We start from the raw sequence: 15,809 nt of genomic DNA, 5'->3' as shown, positions 1-15,809 counted from the left end.
TAAGTTTTTCAATTTCTGCCTTCATTGCTTCATATCGTTCAGCATCATAAGATCTTCGCTTCTGTCTCACCGGCTTGGTCTTGGGATCAATACTCAAGCGATGACAGATGATATTGAGAGAGATGCCTGGCATGTCCTCGTATGACCAGGCGAAGACTTCAGTGTTCTTTTACAAAAAAGAGATCAATGTCAACCGAATAGGTGGTGACAAAGTGGTGTCAATCTTCACTATGCGATCTGGATAATCTTTTGAGATAGAGACATTCTCCAACTCTTCAGCAGGTTGTGCTTGCTGGGTGAAAAAGTCATCTTGAGGATCGTCGGGTTAATTGTTACCACCGTGAATATTCAAGTTGGCTTTGTCCAAGCTGGTCTTGATAACTTGGTCATGTATAGAAAGTGTTTCTTTGGGTACATGCAAATGTTGTTGCTTGATTGAAGTGTTGTAACATGATCATGCACTAAGTTGATCTCCTCTGATGTAACCATTGCCATAGGGGGTTGGAAATTTCATCAACAACATATACGTGGATACCATGGCCTTGAGATCATTAATGCCTGTGCGCCCAAAGATGACATTGTATGTCGTTGGGCAGTCGACCACCAAGAAGTTAGTAGTGATGGTGGCTGTGTATGGGCCTGTACCGATGGTGAAAGGTAAATGTACGCTCCCTAAAGGTTGCATGACATCACCAGAGAAGCTTATCAGAAGAGAAACCGAGTGATCGAGCAAGTGTTCAACTACATTAAGTGTTTTGAAAGCTTTAGCAAACATAATATTAACCGACGCCCCCGTGTCTACTAGGCTTCGTCGTACATCAAAGTTGGCCATGTGAGCCTCCACAATCAGTGGGTCGTTGTGAGGATAGATGATACATTTTTCTTCCTCATGGTAGAAACATATTGGATCCCAGTTAGGCTTTTGATACTTACCTCCCCTGATGTCTTCCACGTGAAACACTTGGTGGCCAGGCTTCAACGTTCGTTCATTGTTTTTCATGACCCTGTTGAAAGATTCAGATATGGGTGTGCCACCGCTTATGGAATATATCACATTCACTTGGCGTTGATTGCGGTTATCCCTTGGAGGGTGAAGGAGGAACTGGTCAATTTTTCCTTCACGTGCCAAAGCTTCAATATGATCACGGAGGGTGATACATTTCTCGCCGTCATGGCCATTATACTCGTGGTAACCACAAAACATGCATGTGTTCTTCGTGGACTTGAAATCTGGCTCCCTCGGCCTTGGCTTTGGTATCAAGTGAGTTATACTGGGGTAAATGGCCGCGCATGTGGCGTTCAAAGGTGTGTATGTCTCATACCTCGGGGTAGGACCATTCTTGACACGTGTTTGGCCCACTGCATTGACCGCCTGGGGGCGGGTATTATCGTGGTGATACCTTTGGTTATTGCAATAGTGCCCCTTACTCTTTTTATTAAAGTGAGACTGGTGAGGATGGAAGTTTTTCCTCTTGCCCTGAGAATGATACGCCTGTTGACTTGGGGAGGTATTAGGTAGGGCAGGGAGAAGCGTCGCTGCTGTTTGGAAGGTTGAGGTATTTTCATTCGGTTGAATTTGGCTTCCACTCCCCATTTGCTGATAAGGGATGGCTGTAGGGGGTTTCTCTTGATATGTCTTTGCCTCGGCGGAGGCATGGTTATAAGCCTGTGCCATTACCTCAGAGTAAGTCTTCCAAGTGTTAGCATTGATCATGTACTTGAAGAAACAGTCGCGTAGGCCTGCCGTAAAGGCTTTAAGGGCAATCTTGTCATCTGCCTCAGCGTAGCAAGAATACTCATGGCTGAAGCTGCCTGCATACTTTCGTAGTGACTCATCTGGCTTCTGGCGAATAGTGTACAAGTCATCTGCGGAATGCAAGCGATCTGTCTGGAAGATGTGTTGAAAGACAAATAGTTTCCTCATTTCCTCAAATGAGTCTACTGTCTCAGGTGGAAGATGACAATACCAATTCAGAGTTCCGCCATATAGGGTAGAGAGGAAGAGAAGACATCGTTATTCGTCAATGTGCATCCGGTATGCCATGGTGGACTCAAAGAGGTTAAGGTGTTCAATCGGGTCCTCCCTTCCAGTGTAGAGTTGTAAGCCAAGCTTCTGCTTTGTATTTTCTTGGAGGGGGTGTCGAGGATCCTCCTTGTAAGAAGACCAGGCCTAGGTTGGTTCCAGTCAGGTGTTTCAGCCTAACGTTCGACCTTCAACTTGTTTACTTCCTCAAGGAGTTGTAGGACAATGGGGTCTTGAGTGGAGTCGTGTACTGCTGGATCTTTCTTCCGTAAGTCTCCATCTCCTCTTGGAAGTAGGGAGGCTTGGTCAAGGGCATGAGATTTTTCTTTGGACTCACCGTACTGACTTCCAGGGCAAGCCTGTCGAAACGCCCCCGAGTCCCCTGTACCTTCATATTCCTCTAGGACATGTCGCTCATTCCCTAGATTGGCAATTGGCTTGGGGCATGGAAGAGGGCCGAACCTTTCAGAAACCCTTGGATCATTGACCTTCGAGCTTATGTGGATGGGGTTTTCTCGACGTTGCCTCAGGAAGTCCCGACAGTCGCGATAAATGGCTTTTGATCCTTCTACTCCTTCTGCAAGAAGGTGCCTTCCTCCACTTCTCCTGCTTCGGGTTGAAGCAGCTGGGTCGAGAGAAGTCTCATGTTGATCAACACCTTGATGAGTAACTCGCTCCCCATTAAGGATATCCATGTTGAAGGCAGGTGATCCCCCGTGTTGGGGGGCACCCAGGTGGTGGTTGACTTTCCCGGGGGCGATGAGTTCGTGTGTTTAAGTATGCCTAGCTTCATGGAGCATTCCGAAGAGCTTTTTATACTGCTCCTGGAAGATCTCATTCTTTATCGCTATCTTGTTGTTCTGATCCTCTAGCTCATCGACTTTAGCCTGAAGAGCAAACCTTTTTCGTTCCTTCTTTCGTTGCTTTGCACTAAGTGAGAGTGGGGTGTCGTTCTGCGTGCTGTGGCTCCCTTCACTCCCCATGTTGGAGAGGGATGCCTGGTCGAAGGAAAGTGTGCGAATGGTGGAAACCAGCTTGACAAAGCTGGAGAGAGTAGGAATAAGTGCGATTCCCACAGACGGTGCCAAATATTGATGCACAAAATCGGCGAGGACTTTGGTACAACAGAAAGTGTCAAGTTTGTGAGCTTCGCTAGGTTGCTCTGGTCATTAGTGTGAATAAGTATGTAAATGAATAGAGACAGGGAAGCAAATAACACAAGATGTACGTGCTTCACCCAGATTGGCTACGTCCACGGAGTAGAGGAGTTCTCATTAGTTGTGAAGGGTTTATACAAATACATAGGTTCAAGCTCTCTTTTTGTGAGTTCTAGTGAATAGTTTAGTACAAATGACATTAGGGATTATTGTGGGAGAATGATCCTCTTTTATAGAAGAGAGTTTCTAATTTTGTTTTGACATTGACATGTGTCGTGTTGTGATTGGCCTCTGATATCGACACGTGTCATGCTATGATTGCCCTCTGATACCGACATGTGTCGTGTTGTGATTGGCCTCCTGGTTGGAGGAAAAGTCTTGTGGATCCTTGACGGTATGTTGTTGACCGGTGCTTAGTAGTTTCGGGATTGGTCAAGTATGGTACAAACATAATGTTTGTATATTTATCTTCTTTTTATATTAATTGTTAATGATATTGGATGTGTAAATAGAATATTTATGTATTTGGCGAATTCTTTTTTATACATATCAATCTACAAAAAACTGGAAATTAGAGAATATTAGGGCCCCATTTTGAAAACTCGCCTAAGACCCCCGAATTCTCAGGACCGGCCCTGCGCGGGGGTCAGGGAAGCTGGAGATGTTCGTGCAAGATTTGTCACTTCAACGACATGGGATGGGGTCGATGTCGAGCCAATCAGAGAAGGTGGAGGTGTCGGCGAGTTGTTCAACGACTGATTTTAGAAAGATGAGGCCATCAGAGGTGAGTGAGAGTGTGGTGTTGACGCAAATCCTTGCTGAGCTCAAGGAGCTCCTGATGGTGGAGATCAAATAGAAATGGCAATGATGGACATCGAAGGGGGAAAGGAGATTTTTTTTTTTATTTATTGAAAACCAAAAAACATCATGTTAGCAAACTGAGATTAACTCTTTTCTCTAATTCTTATTTTTGTCAAGATTGAAACTATTTTGCATATTCCATCAGAACATAATGAGATTATACAATAGTCTTAGTCTCCCACATGAAATTCTTAGTTTTGTCAATTTTCGTGAATTTGTGATACATGCTAAATGGGTAAATTCTTCAATGAACTTCTGATATACGTAAATGAGACTCATTCTTAAGTTTACTAGAAATGACGAAGCTCATGCGAGTAGGCCGGAATACAATTTCCTTGTGTTTTCATAGCATATGCACACAAACTTTAATGTTGATAAATAAGTTTTTTTTTTCTTTTTTTTTTTTTTTTTTTTTTTGTCTCTACAAAACAAAAAGCAAAGCAAAGCAAAAGTAGCATCTTCATAATATTTAATAAGGATAAATTAGGTTCTTATCCCTTATTTCGCCTTCTCTTTAATTGAAACCTTATTTCTTTTTCATTTTTAATCAAGGTCATTGACTTTTCTTCATGTCATTATTTGAATACTAAATTATTTACAAGTCATTATCTGTCAATTTAAAAACGTAAATTATTAATCATTTTTAAATATAATCTTTTTAGTATATTTTTTCATATATTTCTATTTACACTTTGTATTCTTTTTTTAATTTATACCAATATTTTTTTTAGTTTTAATTTGTATCCATAATTTTGAATTTTAATATGTACCCATATTTTTAATTTAATTTGTACCAATATTTTTTTTATGGATGTACCCATGGTAATTATGTGTTTATTTTATTTTTTAAAATATATCAATAGTTATTTCTTGAACTATATTAATAATTATGTGGGTAAATATTTTTTTTGCTAGAACTATGTGAAGAACAAATTACTCTATTATTCATTTTTAAGTAATTGTTATATTTGTAACAATATTATTTGGATTTGTTTGAATTTCATAATTTGTGGGATATTGAATGTATAAATGCATGAGTTAAATCCCTTAAATGATACTAAGGACCTTGATCAAACCATTTTAAAAAAATAAGATTTCATTCTAAACACTAGGTTGATTAGAAACTGGAACCAAAATGACCCATTTAATAATTACATCATGCCTATAAATTCACTCACAATAATGCTGTTATAATCATATTAGCTAGAACAGAAATTTAAATCATTTCCAAACTAGAACAACGCGTCCCTAATAATTCATTGAAATTTAGTGAAATAGGTAAGGTAGTTGCATGGTAGTTCAACTTTTTTCTCTTTTCTCTTTACCATTTCGTCGAACTCCGGAAATGAATCATCAAAGAAGGAAAAAGGCCAAAGGTTTGTTGAGGTCGCCCACTGGCCATTACCTTCAATATGCTTTCGTTATTCCTCCATTATTATTGTCCTCGTAAGAACACCTTTCAAGACGCGCTTCATTTACTTGACTCCGCCGCGTGCGTTGGCTCGCTGAGATTGCAGGACGTTTTCCATGAATATACCGTTTAGGGGGTGGGGGGCGGCTTTAATTACAAAAGTCTAAATAAAAAGGTGGGCTGTTAAAACGTTAATGATTTTTCATCACTTATATAAAAACACGTGATCTACTATCCATGATTTTATCATAATAAAAAATTTCCCTACCAAATGACACGATAACTCTAAAAATATGCATACTAAATATTAAAATATGTTTGATAATTAGTGAAAATTTTAAATTCTGGAGTTTTATTTAATTTAAAAGCTCTAAGCTAAAAAAGAAGATATAAATATTAAAATAAGTAAATAAACGTATTCAAGTCTTGCAATCATCAACTCAAACTCAAAAGACCGAGATCTCCAAAGCCAAAGAATCTTCATTCATGATGAAATGGACGAACACTTCGCGAACTATACGCCAAAAATTGCAATATAACGAACATAAAGATACTATTTGAAAATGAGAAGTGCCGATTCGAAGAGGAACTGGCAAGGAAACTAGTGTCTACCCATATGGATTTTGTTCTCAACACCATCAAAGAAGCTAACAAGAACAATAGAGTAGACCTAGGAGGAGCCAATAACACACCAATACAAAACTAAAATACTCACTACACCAAGAAGTCTCTACGGAAATACTAAAACGAAAAATAAATCTACGACAAACCACGAGGAGAAAGCCCGGAGGCTTTAAATTTTGTAGATTTAAGATTTTGGTAGGAGAAAAGTGAGTCGCTAGTTTCGTATGTATTAGCATTCAAAAAGTTCATGCGTTCGAGTTTTACCAACAAATGATAAAGGCAAATTTATTGTAATTTCAACGTCTTTGTAATGCATTTGTAACAGTTTTGTAATTCTAGAGTAATTCATTTATAATGTTTTTCTGGTACATCTTTAATAAGAGCACTCCGAAAAGTGTAAGTATGAATTATACTTTTATTAGAGATACTCTAATTAATTATTGCCAAAATTATTTGAAAAACAACTTATTACAGCATCTTCAAAGAAGATATTAAAACTGACATAACAATAAAAAATGGAAGCAAATTCTCTCTAACCTAGCTTTCAATTTCTTACGTGACGCTGAGTCATTTAAAGGCAAAGCCTGTTGCTGTCAAATTTGACAGCAGATGTCAAATTTATTAAATAATTTTTTAATAGATTGGTTGCCTTAATCATTAGACTTCACAAAAAGATAAAAATTTATTAAATGATATTATTATTTAACATATCGGTGAAGTAAAATGTTGTACAAAATGTCAAATTACCACATAATCCATCAACTATAATTTTAATGTTTAAAATTTAACCTCTTAAATGTTTTGGTAAACAAATGAAAAAATAAAAAAATAAAAAATAAAAAATAAAAAACTTGCTGTTTTTTTTTTTAAATCACCGGTCTCTCACAGCAGAAATCAAGCAAAAGCAGAAGCATGTAGGAGACGCTTCTCAAAACCGGCTTTTGTCTCGTGAACAGTAGAGTTTAATGAAAATTTTAAAATGACAATACCACCCTGGGTTTTTAATGAAAATATATTGGAATGGCTATGGGGAAATGGGATGACAGGGAGAGGCTGGGTGCTTAGGATTGTCCCGTGGTTTGGAGGTCGCGGCTGCGGCGGCGGCAGGAATTAGAAAATTTTAATATGGGCCGGTATTTGTTTTACTAATCTGGGGCCTGTTATTTGTTTGGTTAATTTCAACATGACTTAGATTTAAGGTAAAATTATTAGAAATTTTTCTATTAAACTATTTGTTGGTCATTACTTTTACGTAAGTGAAGACGCAGAAGATAAACATTGAAGAAGATAAACTCTGAAGAAAAATTATTAAATTTTCATCCAACATCATGGTATTTTTTGTCATCTGTATATGGGCTTGTTTGACGAGTCAAAAGAGATTGAACCGTAGAAATAAGGTTAGATTAACAGGAACTCGTAAGATAAAAATCGTAAAACATGCATAAACAACGAACTTATATTATAACACAACAAACAACGAACTGAACTGAAATTTATTTTAACTAGAACATGCCTACACATAGTGTGTGAACAATTTCATTTCATTTTGTTTTGTATTATAAAGTGTTGATTATTTTAAAAATTCTAGAAAAAGCTTACCTGAGGTGCTCGGATAAGAGTTGATCGTTTCCGGGTCGTAACTGTGACATCCCACATCGTTCAGAAGAGTGATCCTTATATGTATATTCTCATCCCTACCTAGCACGAGACCTTTTAGGAGCTCACTGGCTTCGGGTTTCATCGGAACTCTGAAGTTAAGCGAGAAGGGGGCTTGAGCACTTCCAGGATGGGTGACCCACTGGGAAGTTGCTCGTGAGTTCCCAAAAACAAAACCGTGAGGGAATGGTAAGTCCAAAGCGGACAATATCGTGCTATGGTGGTAAAGCAGGCCAGGAAAATGATCCGTCCCGGACCGGGATATGACAGTAACCCTTTTGGAAAGCAGTGGAGAAGGTGGTGTCTTGGTGAGTTGGTGGTTGGGTTGGTTGCTCTCAGCCTCTTATATTTTTCTATTTTACCATTGTTAATTTTCTTTTTATTTATTTGTTATAATTTTTTTTTTTTTTAATTTTTAAATTCATGTGCAACCCACCTATTGCACATCAGTACACTAACAAATGTTTTGATGAACGAATTACACATATATGCAAAGATATATTAATCGATTTTCAATTACAAAAATTATCTGAAAGATGATAAGAAAACCCCTTTTTTTTTTTTTTTAAGTAAACTACTTCGAACGTGCGGTGGGTTGACATTTTAAAAGAATTATTTGAAAGCCCGTAATACCAAAGCATGTGGCAAGTAACTCCGTGTTCGCTAAGCCTATATATGCGTGCTGAAACTCGAGAGTTGAAAACAAACAACGCAAGTAACGTACTCAGTTTCTCATCAAACTAGATTGTTTTACATTCTCTCGGTAAACCATTGGAATTTCTGTTCTTCTTTCATCACCCAAGAACTGATTACGTACGTAATTGAATTAAGTTTTGAGCCTCTTTGTTTCCGTAAATTATGTATGCAGCTTCAGTCGGAATGGGTGCTCTCAGAACGTCATTTCAAATGCTGTTTGATGCTGTAAAATCAGTGCAGGAGGAGAATACAATGTTCCAACACCACCTCGGAGAAATCAGATCCACACTGGACTCTCTACAACCACTCATCAAAGACATCGAAAAGTATAACTCGAAAGAGGGAGTGGAAAATTATGCAATACAGATGGAGGAAGGAGCAAAGCTTGTTCAAAAGTGCAGCAAAGTTGGTGTGTGGAGAAAACACAAATATGCCAACGAGCTTCATCAACTAAACAAATCTCTCCGAAGAATGTTTGATGTGCTTAAACTGCAGGGTGTAAGGGATGCGAGGGAGACGTTGGTTTCTTTGAGGAATATCGAGACAGAGCTCTCTCGAATAGAAGAGAGTTTGAAGATAAAAAATATTCAGCCCACAGTGGTTAAATGTTCGTCTGCCGTGCCTGAACCGCCATCGGTTACAGTCGGGTTGGATTTGCCGTTGAAGGAGTTGAAGATGAAGCTCCTTAAGGATGAAAAGGTGTCTATGCTTGTGCTGACTGCTGCTGGAGGATGCGGGAAAACCACCTTAGCTAAAATGTTTTGTCAAGATCAAGAAGTCAAAGGTATGCTATTTATGATTTCAACTTTTTTTTTTCTTTGAAGTTTTACATCGTCGTTAAAAAGTAATACACCATTTAGAGGATTATGCAAGTAGAACTACGTGCTAGGTCGTATAAAATGTCTGCTACTCCCTCCAAACATACACAGTAACCAAAATTTATTAAAGAAAATAAAAACTACAACGAAGGGGACATGAAACTAAAGCGCACGAAAGGAATATAAGAAAAGATTAGAAAGACCAACAAATACCAAGTAGTAGTGATATGAACTTGACTACTAGTGGTAAGTCAAGCTGATGCCTTCCTCTCAGAGTTAAACAAGTCTTGTAATGAGCTCCTGCTTGATTACTTACTTGATCTCAGAATTGCAGACAAATCTAGTCAACCTTTTATTAACACCTTTCTTACATTCTGTTTGGATAGATACATTCAAGAACAACATCTTCTTTGTCAATGTCTCGAAAAAGCCCAACTTGAACCTTATTGTACACGAACTATATCAACGGAAGGGGTCCGAGCTGCCCGCTTTCGAAAACGAAGTCATGGCAGCTAACTGGTTGCAACAATTTCTGAAGGAATCAAGACAAAATCCTCTACTGTTTGTCCTGGATGATGTTTGGTCAGGATCAGAGTCCCTTCTTGAGAAGTTTGATCAATTCAAGTTTTCAAATTACAAGATTTTGGTCACATCAAGATTTGCGTTTCCAAGATTCGGCTCTCCTTATCATTTGGCAAGATTGAATGATGAAGATGCAATGGCTCTTTTTCACTATTCGGCATCCTTGGAGGATATGAGCTCTTATACTTACGAAGATCTTTCAAGAAAGGTGATTTCTTAATCCACAACACACACACACACACACACACACACACACACACATATATATATGCTCGTTTATGCCTCAGAAGAGGGTAAAGAAATAACTTCTGAGCATCCACACACGTTAATGATCTGTGAAGAATGAAGTAAGAAGAATGAAAGAGTAGACAGTTCACAATTTTATCATCTTTATGAAACCATTTAGATGATTTTCAACAATTTAATCAAATAATAGTAATTGAATTCATTTTGGATAATCAAATTGCAGATTATCAAGCGCTGTAAGGGCTGCCCACTTGCCATTGCATTGGTTGGGAGATCGCTTCGCGGCCAGCCTATAGAAATCTGGCAGAAAAGAGTAGTGGAATGGTGCAAAGGTTCATCTATTCTTGATTCTGACAAGGATTTACTTGCTTGCCTCCAAAGCAGCTTAGATGCCTTGGATAAAGAAAAGGCTATCATCAAGGAAAGTTTTCTCGATCTAGGTTCTTTTCCGGAGGACCAAAGAATTGCTGCTGCCGCCCTCATTGATATGTGGGCAGAGTTATATGGTCTAGATGAGGAAATTCTGACCATTGCCAACCTTCACGAGCTCACCGTCCGAAGTTTAGCTAATCTTGTTGTCACAAGGTATGCAAGCTGCATGCTCATAATTTTCTATTTCAATGTATTCCGAACAAATCATTAAAGAAATTAGTATTGATCATCCAGGCATGAGAGGGAGGCAGATGGCTATTACACTGAACACTTTATCACCCAGCACGACATGCTTAGAGAGTTGGCGATCCATCAGGCGAGTCAAGACCCAATAGAACATAGGAAACGACTATTTATAAACATATGTGGGGACAAACTTCCTAAGTGGTGGACAGAACAAAAGTATCAAGCGATCAAGGCTCGACTATTATCTATCTCAACAGGTTCAATCAATCTCTCTTTAGTAAATACTTATACATGTGCGCTCGGGACACACATGCTCATTCATACGAAGACTTCAATAGGACTTCCACACATTTAGGCTAATATCTTAAAGCTTATTGTTTGCAGATGGAGATTTCTCGGCAAAATGGCCAAACATGCAAGTACCCAAAGCAGAGGTTCTAGTTCTGAATTTTCAAACAAAGAACTATGCCTTACCTGAGTTTGTGGAGAAAATGGATAAACTAAAAGTTCTAATACTAAATAATTACGGTTCGTTACCTGCTGAACTGGATAGTTTTGAACTACTTGGTTCGCTACCAAATCTTAAGAGAATTAGATTAGAACGTATTTCAATTCCTTCCATAAGCAACCTCAAACAGTTGAAAAGTTTGCAAAAGATTTCTTTTTTCATGTGTGATATCGGCCAAGGTTTGGTCCAAATTTTAGATGCACTGCCAAATCTAGTGGAATTGAACATAGATTATTGCCATGATCTGGTGCAACTTCCTGCCAACCTTTGTGACCTTGTTCACCTTAAGAAGCTTAGCATCACCAATTGTCATAAGCTATCTGCCTTGCCTGCAGACATCGGAAAGCTAGTCAATCTAGAAGTGTTGAGGCTTAGGTCTTGTGCAGAATTGTTAGAGTTGCCACGCTCGATTAGGAACCTTAAAGTTTTGAACTTTCTTGACATAGCTGATTGCTTTAGCGTAGAGGAGTTGCCCGAGGACATTGGTGCAATGTGCAGCATGGAAAAGATCAACGTGAGCCAGTGTTCAAGACTGAAAGAGCTGCCTGCTTCTGTTATGGACCTTCAGCAGTTGAACGAAGTGATATGCGACGAGGAGACGAAAACTTTATGGGAACCCTTCTTACCATTTCTCACAAACATACACATAAAGGTGATCAAAGAAGATATCAACCTAAACTGGCTCAACAAGCTTCCACCCTAAGGCCATGGTCCTTCCATCAATGAGTGTTGGTACAATGTATGCAGTGTGATTGTGTGTAATGTTATTTTTCTTTTGTAATTTACTACTATTTTATGTTGCATGTGTTTGTAAATAACATGGCCGCACTGTAGGATTACTATAATTATCCACCATTGGTATTCTTGTATATAACATGTTTGCACTTTTCATTGTTCAAATCTTTATTGATTTTCCTTTTATTTATCCAATCAATAGGTGTTGGTGCAATGTATCGCAGGGAGAAGTGCTTGGAAAGAAAATAAGAGTTCAAAAACTTTAATTCGTATGTGCATTGAACATGACAGATCTCATCTCATCAGTAGGGAAGCACATAATTTCCTTATATTTTCATAGCATATGCACAAAAACTTTAATGTTGATAAATGTTGGAGGACTTTTTAGGTCGAGGTGAGCTTGGGCTTTGAGAACGTCTTATTGTCTCCCTTAGTGCGGATTCGTACCAAGTCCTCGAATATCTTGAAAGAGTTAGCTTGTCTTAGGAAATACCCCGGTAACATGAACGACTCAAAGATGACACGATTGATCAAGATAATGACTTTCTTAAGTGAAGCATGGTGTTGAAGCTAGAAGATTATCAGTTTGCATGAGAGAGAAGGGATTTGCATGGTTGCATGACATTCTTTGCTGGGTGATTTGGGTTTTCTTAGGGTGATAGTAAGGCTTCTAATGGTTGAGATGTTTGATGGAAGGCTGTGGGAATTACTAAGGTTGAATGAATGGTGATGCTTGAGGCTTGAAGTATGCTTTTAGACTAAATGGAACTCTTTGGGCTTATTTCCTAGATGGTTCTCTCTCTTGCGTTCTCTCATATCTCTCTCTATATTCTACCCTATGATCCCCCCTCTAATGGCTTCTGCCCCTCATTATGTAAGTGAAGGGTTCTTCTCTAGGCTTCAAAGAAATCTCCCTTTGTGGCTTGGTCTTTCCCTTCTTTCTCCTTAGGCTTCCTATTATTCCCATTTTGGTATAAGATAGCTGCACTGTTAAGACATGCAGTTTACTTCTTCCCGAGACACGACTTTCCCAAGGCGGCCTTCCGTAGACCCTAATTCTGGTAGTGCACTTCACAACTTTCACGGGTTGGCTGTCTATGCATGCTTGGAAGGAAAAGTCAGCATTAAATGCCTGACTTGCTAGGCTTAGCATGCATTTAATGCAAGAATATAGTTTAGTTCTATCGAAGGGAGTTGGCTTGCTAGGGAAAGGGGTAAACTCGGCTAATTTTCTCCCAATGATGCCTGTGTGGAATGCAAAGGATATGGACTTGGATCTTTGGGCCCCAAGCAACCCAAAGTCTTACACGACCCTGATTTCACGTAGGCCCAATAACCTTCTGTAACCATCCACACCAGAATCCACTTGATAAGCCTCGAATATGTGGCTTGGGCTTAGTATGATTAATCACTAAGGAAGCATGTCGTGATGAATTTGCATGAGCATGTCGTGAATATCCGGCTTAATCACCGTGGCATAGCATGTTTGTAAATATATTCCTCGTCAATCTCGTGCCTTGGCATGTGTTTGGGCTTGAATGTAGGTTTTGCATGACAATTGGGTCTTGAGACTTGGTTTGATTAGTGTGTGACATTTTTGCGCCCCAACATTAGCCCCTTGATTATTTGGGCTATGAGAAATCTTGAGTAGGCTGAATACTCAACCCCAAGCCCAAGGGATTCCTTTTTGAACGTGGGCTTCCTGATGGGACTCTTCCTCTTCCCGTGTGGTAGCTGATTACTCCCTGACATTGTGCTCGTTTACTTCTCGTGCACGTCCAATCATATAGAGAAACTCTGGATATTCCCCATCTCCACTTAGTAACCGTTACAAACTGCTATCCTCCCTAGGATTTTTCTTCTTCTTTTTGCCTTCTCTGTTTTCCCTGGTGATGGAATTAGGCATGCGTATTTTCTCTTTGATTATGGGTTCCAAAGATTTTAGGGTTTTAGTATGGACACACAAGGGGTGCGGGTTTTTCCTTCGAGAAATTGAACTCCACTCCTTGGGTAGTCTTGCTACTTTGAAATCTTGTGCGCTTTCTGTGATTTCTTTCCTGCTTTTGATGTATATTGTGCAATTGTCGTTGAGCTTAGCTTGCTTATGTGTTGATGCATACTTGAGTGGGACCGATGGATTGATTGCATCAATTTGCTTGGCATGATTAGCTTGACTGCATATAGCCTGTTTTGATTAGATATGCGTGTAACATACTTTTCCTGGCTAGATCTTATAGGGATTTTATAACATGGCATGTGTAGGGAAAGATGCATGTGTTTTGCGTGATAGCATGTAGGGAAAATAGTCCCATGTTAAAGTCTTAGACTTTTGCATGGAAGGCTTTGAATTTTATGAACGTACCCTTTTACTTTTGTGGGACGCGTTTGCTTGCTTTCCCAAGATAGATTCCTTGTCGTGTTTCACTTTGTATGCTTGCATGTTTCTTTCTACATGTTGCACTGGCTTGTAATATTTATGGTTTGACAGTTGCTTTCCATACGCGCATTATGGCTACGGAATCACCAAAGTGTCTAAATGCAGTTGATGGATCCTTCACCAAAGTATCTTACGGTTATGGATTTAACTAAATGATTTTGGCTATTTTTAGCTACGCTCTCTGGAACTTGATTTTGATCCTATTTTATCCTTTGAAACTCTAAAGTTGTCACTTGTTCCCTAGAACTCGATTTCAATCTCACTTTGCCCCCTAAAACTCAAAAGTTACCACTTTACTTCATGAAATATTCACTCCACTTTAATTTGTTTCTATGTATTTCGTTAAATAACCAAGAAAATTCAAAAAGGATATTAAATGCACTAGACTCTTGAATTTCTTATGTGGCATAATTAGAGTCCATTTTTTATTGACATGGCACAAGTATAAAGCTCACATGTTCAATCAAATAGTACCACATATATTGAAACAAAATAAACAAAAGAATATTTAATTTTAAAATGTTGTATACCTATATATATATATATATATATATATATATATATATATATATATAAAGGAAAAATAAGAAAAATAGCAAAAACATTTCATGGGTTTCATCTCTTCAATTCCTCTCTCTAATTGTTGTCCATACATTCATTCCTTCTCCCTCCATCTCCAACCACCTTATCATTTGTTCAATTGATTTCGTTATTTCTTATGATCTTAATAGAGGTGGCTAGTGAAGAATAAAGATGAATTTTTTTGTTCTTTCTTACTATTCATTTATTTCAAGGGAAATTTGGCATATTACTAATTATAAATTTTGAGTGGATGGACTTATAAAAAAAAAAAAAAAATAGAAACAAGGCAATGTAGAGCGAATTTTGAGTTTCAAGGAATAAAGTGGTGAGTTTCAAGAAGCAAAATGGGATCAAAATCGAGTTTCAGGAAGTAAAGTGGTAACTTTTGAGTTTCAAGTAACAAAGTGAGATAAAAATCAAGTTCTAGAGAGTCAAGTAATAACTACTAAATTTTAAATAGTAAAATGAGATTGAAATCGAGTTCTAAATAGTGTAGCTAAAAATAAGCCAATAATTTTGAAAAGCTCAACCATTCTCTTTTGTCCGTTCGAGCGCAAAAGAGCAGCTTAAGCTAACAATTTATAGGCCCAAGTTGATAAAATGGACTAAAATTTTTCGGTGGAAAGTTTTTTGGTCGAAGTTAGTTGGGTTTGTTTGGGAAATTTTGTTATATTCCAATTATACCCTGTTAGTGTAGCGCTCCAAAAGCTAAAAGATAATAAATAAAGAAGGGCAGACCAGTAAATTGACTATTATTTTAAAAGTTAGTTACTTTTCTGGGTAAAAAAATCCTCGTTACTTTATCCAACTCTTTCTAGGAAATGAAGTGAGCAGCGACTAGAGAAAGAAAACACG

The 15,809-nt window shown here is 38.3% G+C and overlaps 1 protein-coding gene and 1 pseudogene across 1 annotated transcript; one reads left to right on the top strand and one right to left on the bottom strand.

Moving 5' to 3' along the window:
- Positions 1 to 454: 454 nt before the first annotated feature.
- LOC137721995 (uncharacterized) lies at positions 455 to 3,006 on the bottom strand (annotated as a pseudogene).
- Positions 3,007 to 8,434: 5,428 nt separating this feature from the next.
- On the top strand, positions 8,435 to 12,130 carry LOC137736594 (putative disease resistance protein At5g66900). Its single transcript, XM_068475837.2, has 5 exons — positions 8,435 to 9,212; positions 9,633 to 10,036; positions 10,298 to 10,659; positions 10,741 to 10,949; positions 11,077 to 12,130. The coding sequence occupies exons 1-5, from the start codon at positions 8,591 to 8,593 to the stop codon at positions 11,901 to 11,903; spliced, it is 2,424 nt and encodes an 807-aa protein (XP_068331938.2). The 5' UTR covers positions 8,435 to 8,590; the 3' UTR covers positions 11,904 to 12,130.
- Positions 12,131 to 15,809: the final 3,679 nt, after the last annotated feature.

This window comes from Pyrus communis, chromosome 15 (genome assembly GCF_041283825.1).
Source record: "Pyrus communis isolate YQ-2024b chromosome 15, ASM4128382v1, whole genome shotgun sequence".
Lineage (NCBI taxonomy): Eukaryota > Viridiplantae > Streptophyta > Magnoliopsida > Rosales > Rosaceae > Pyrus > Pyrus communis.
Note: the sequence above shows the minus strand (reverse complement) of the source record. Positions and strands in the feature narration are given on the sequence as shown.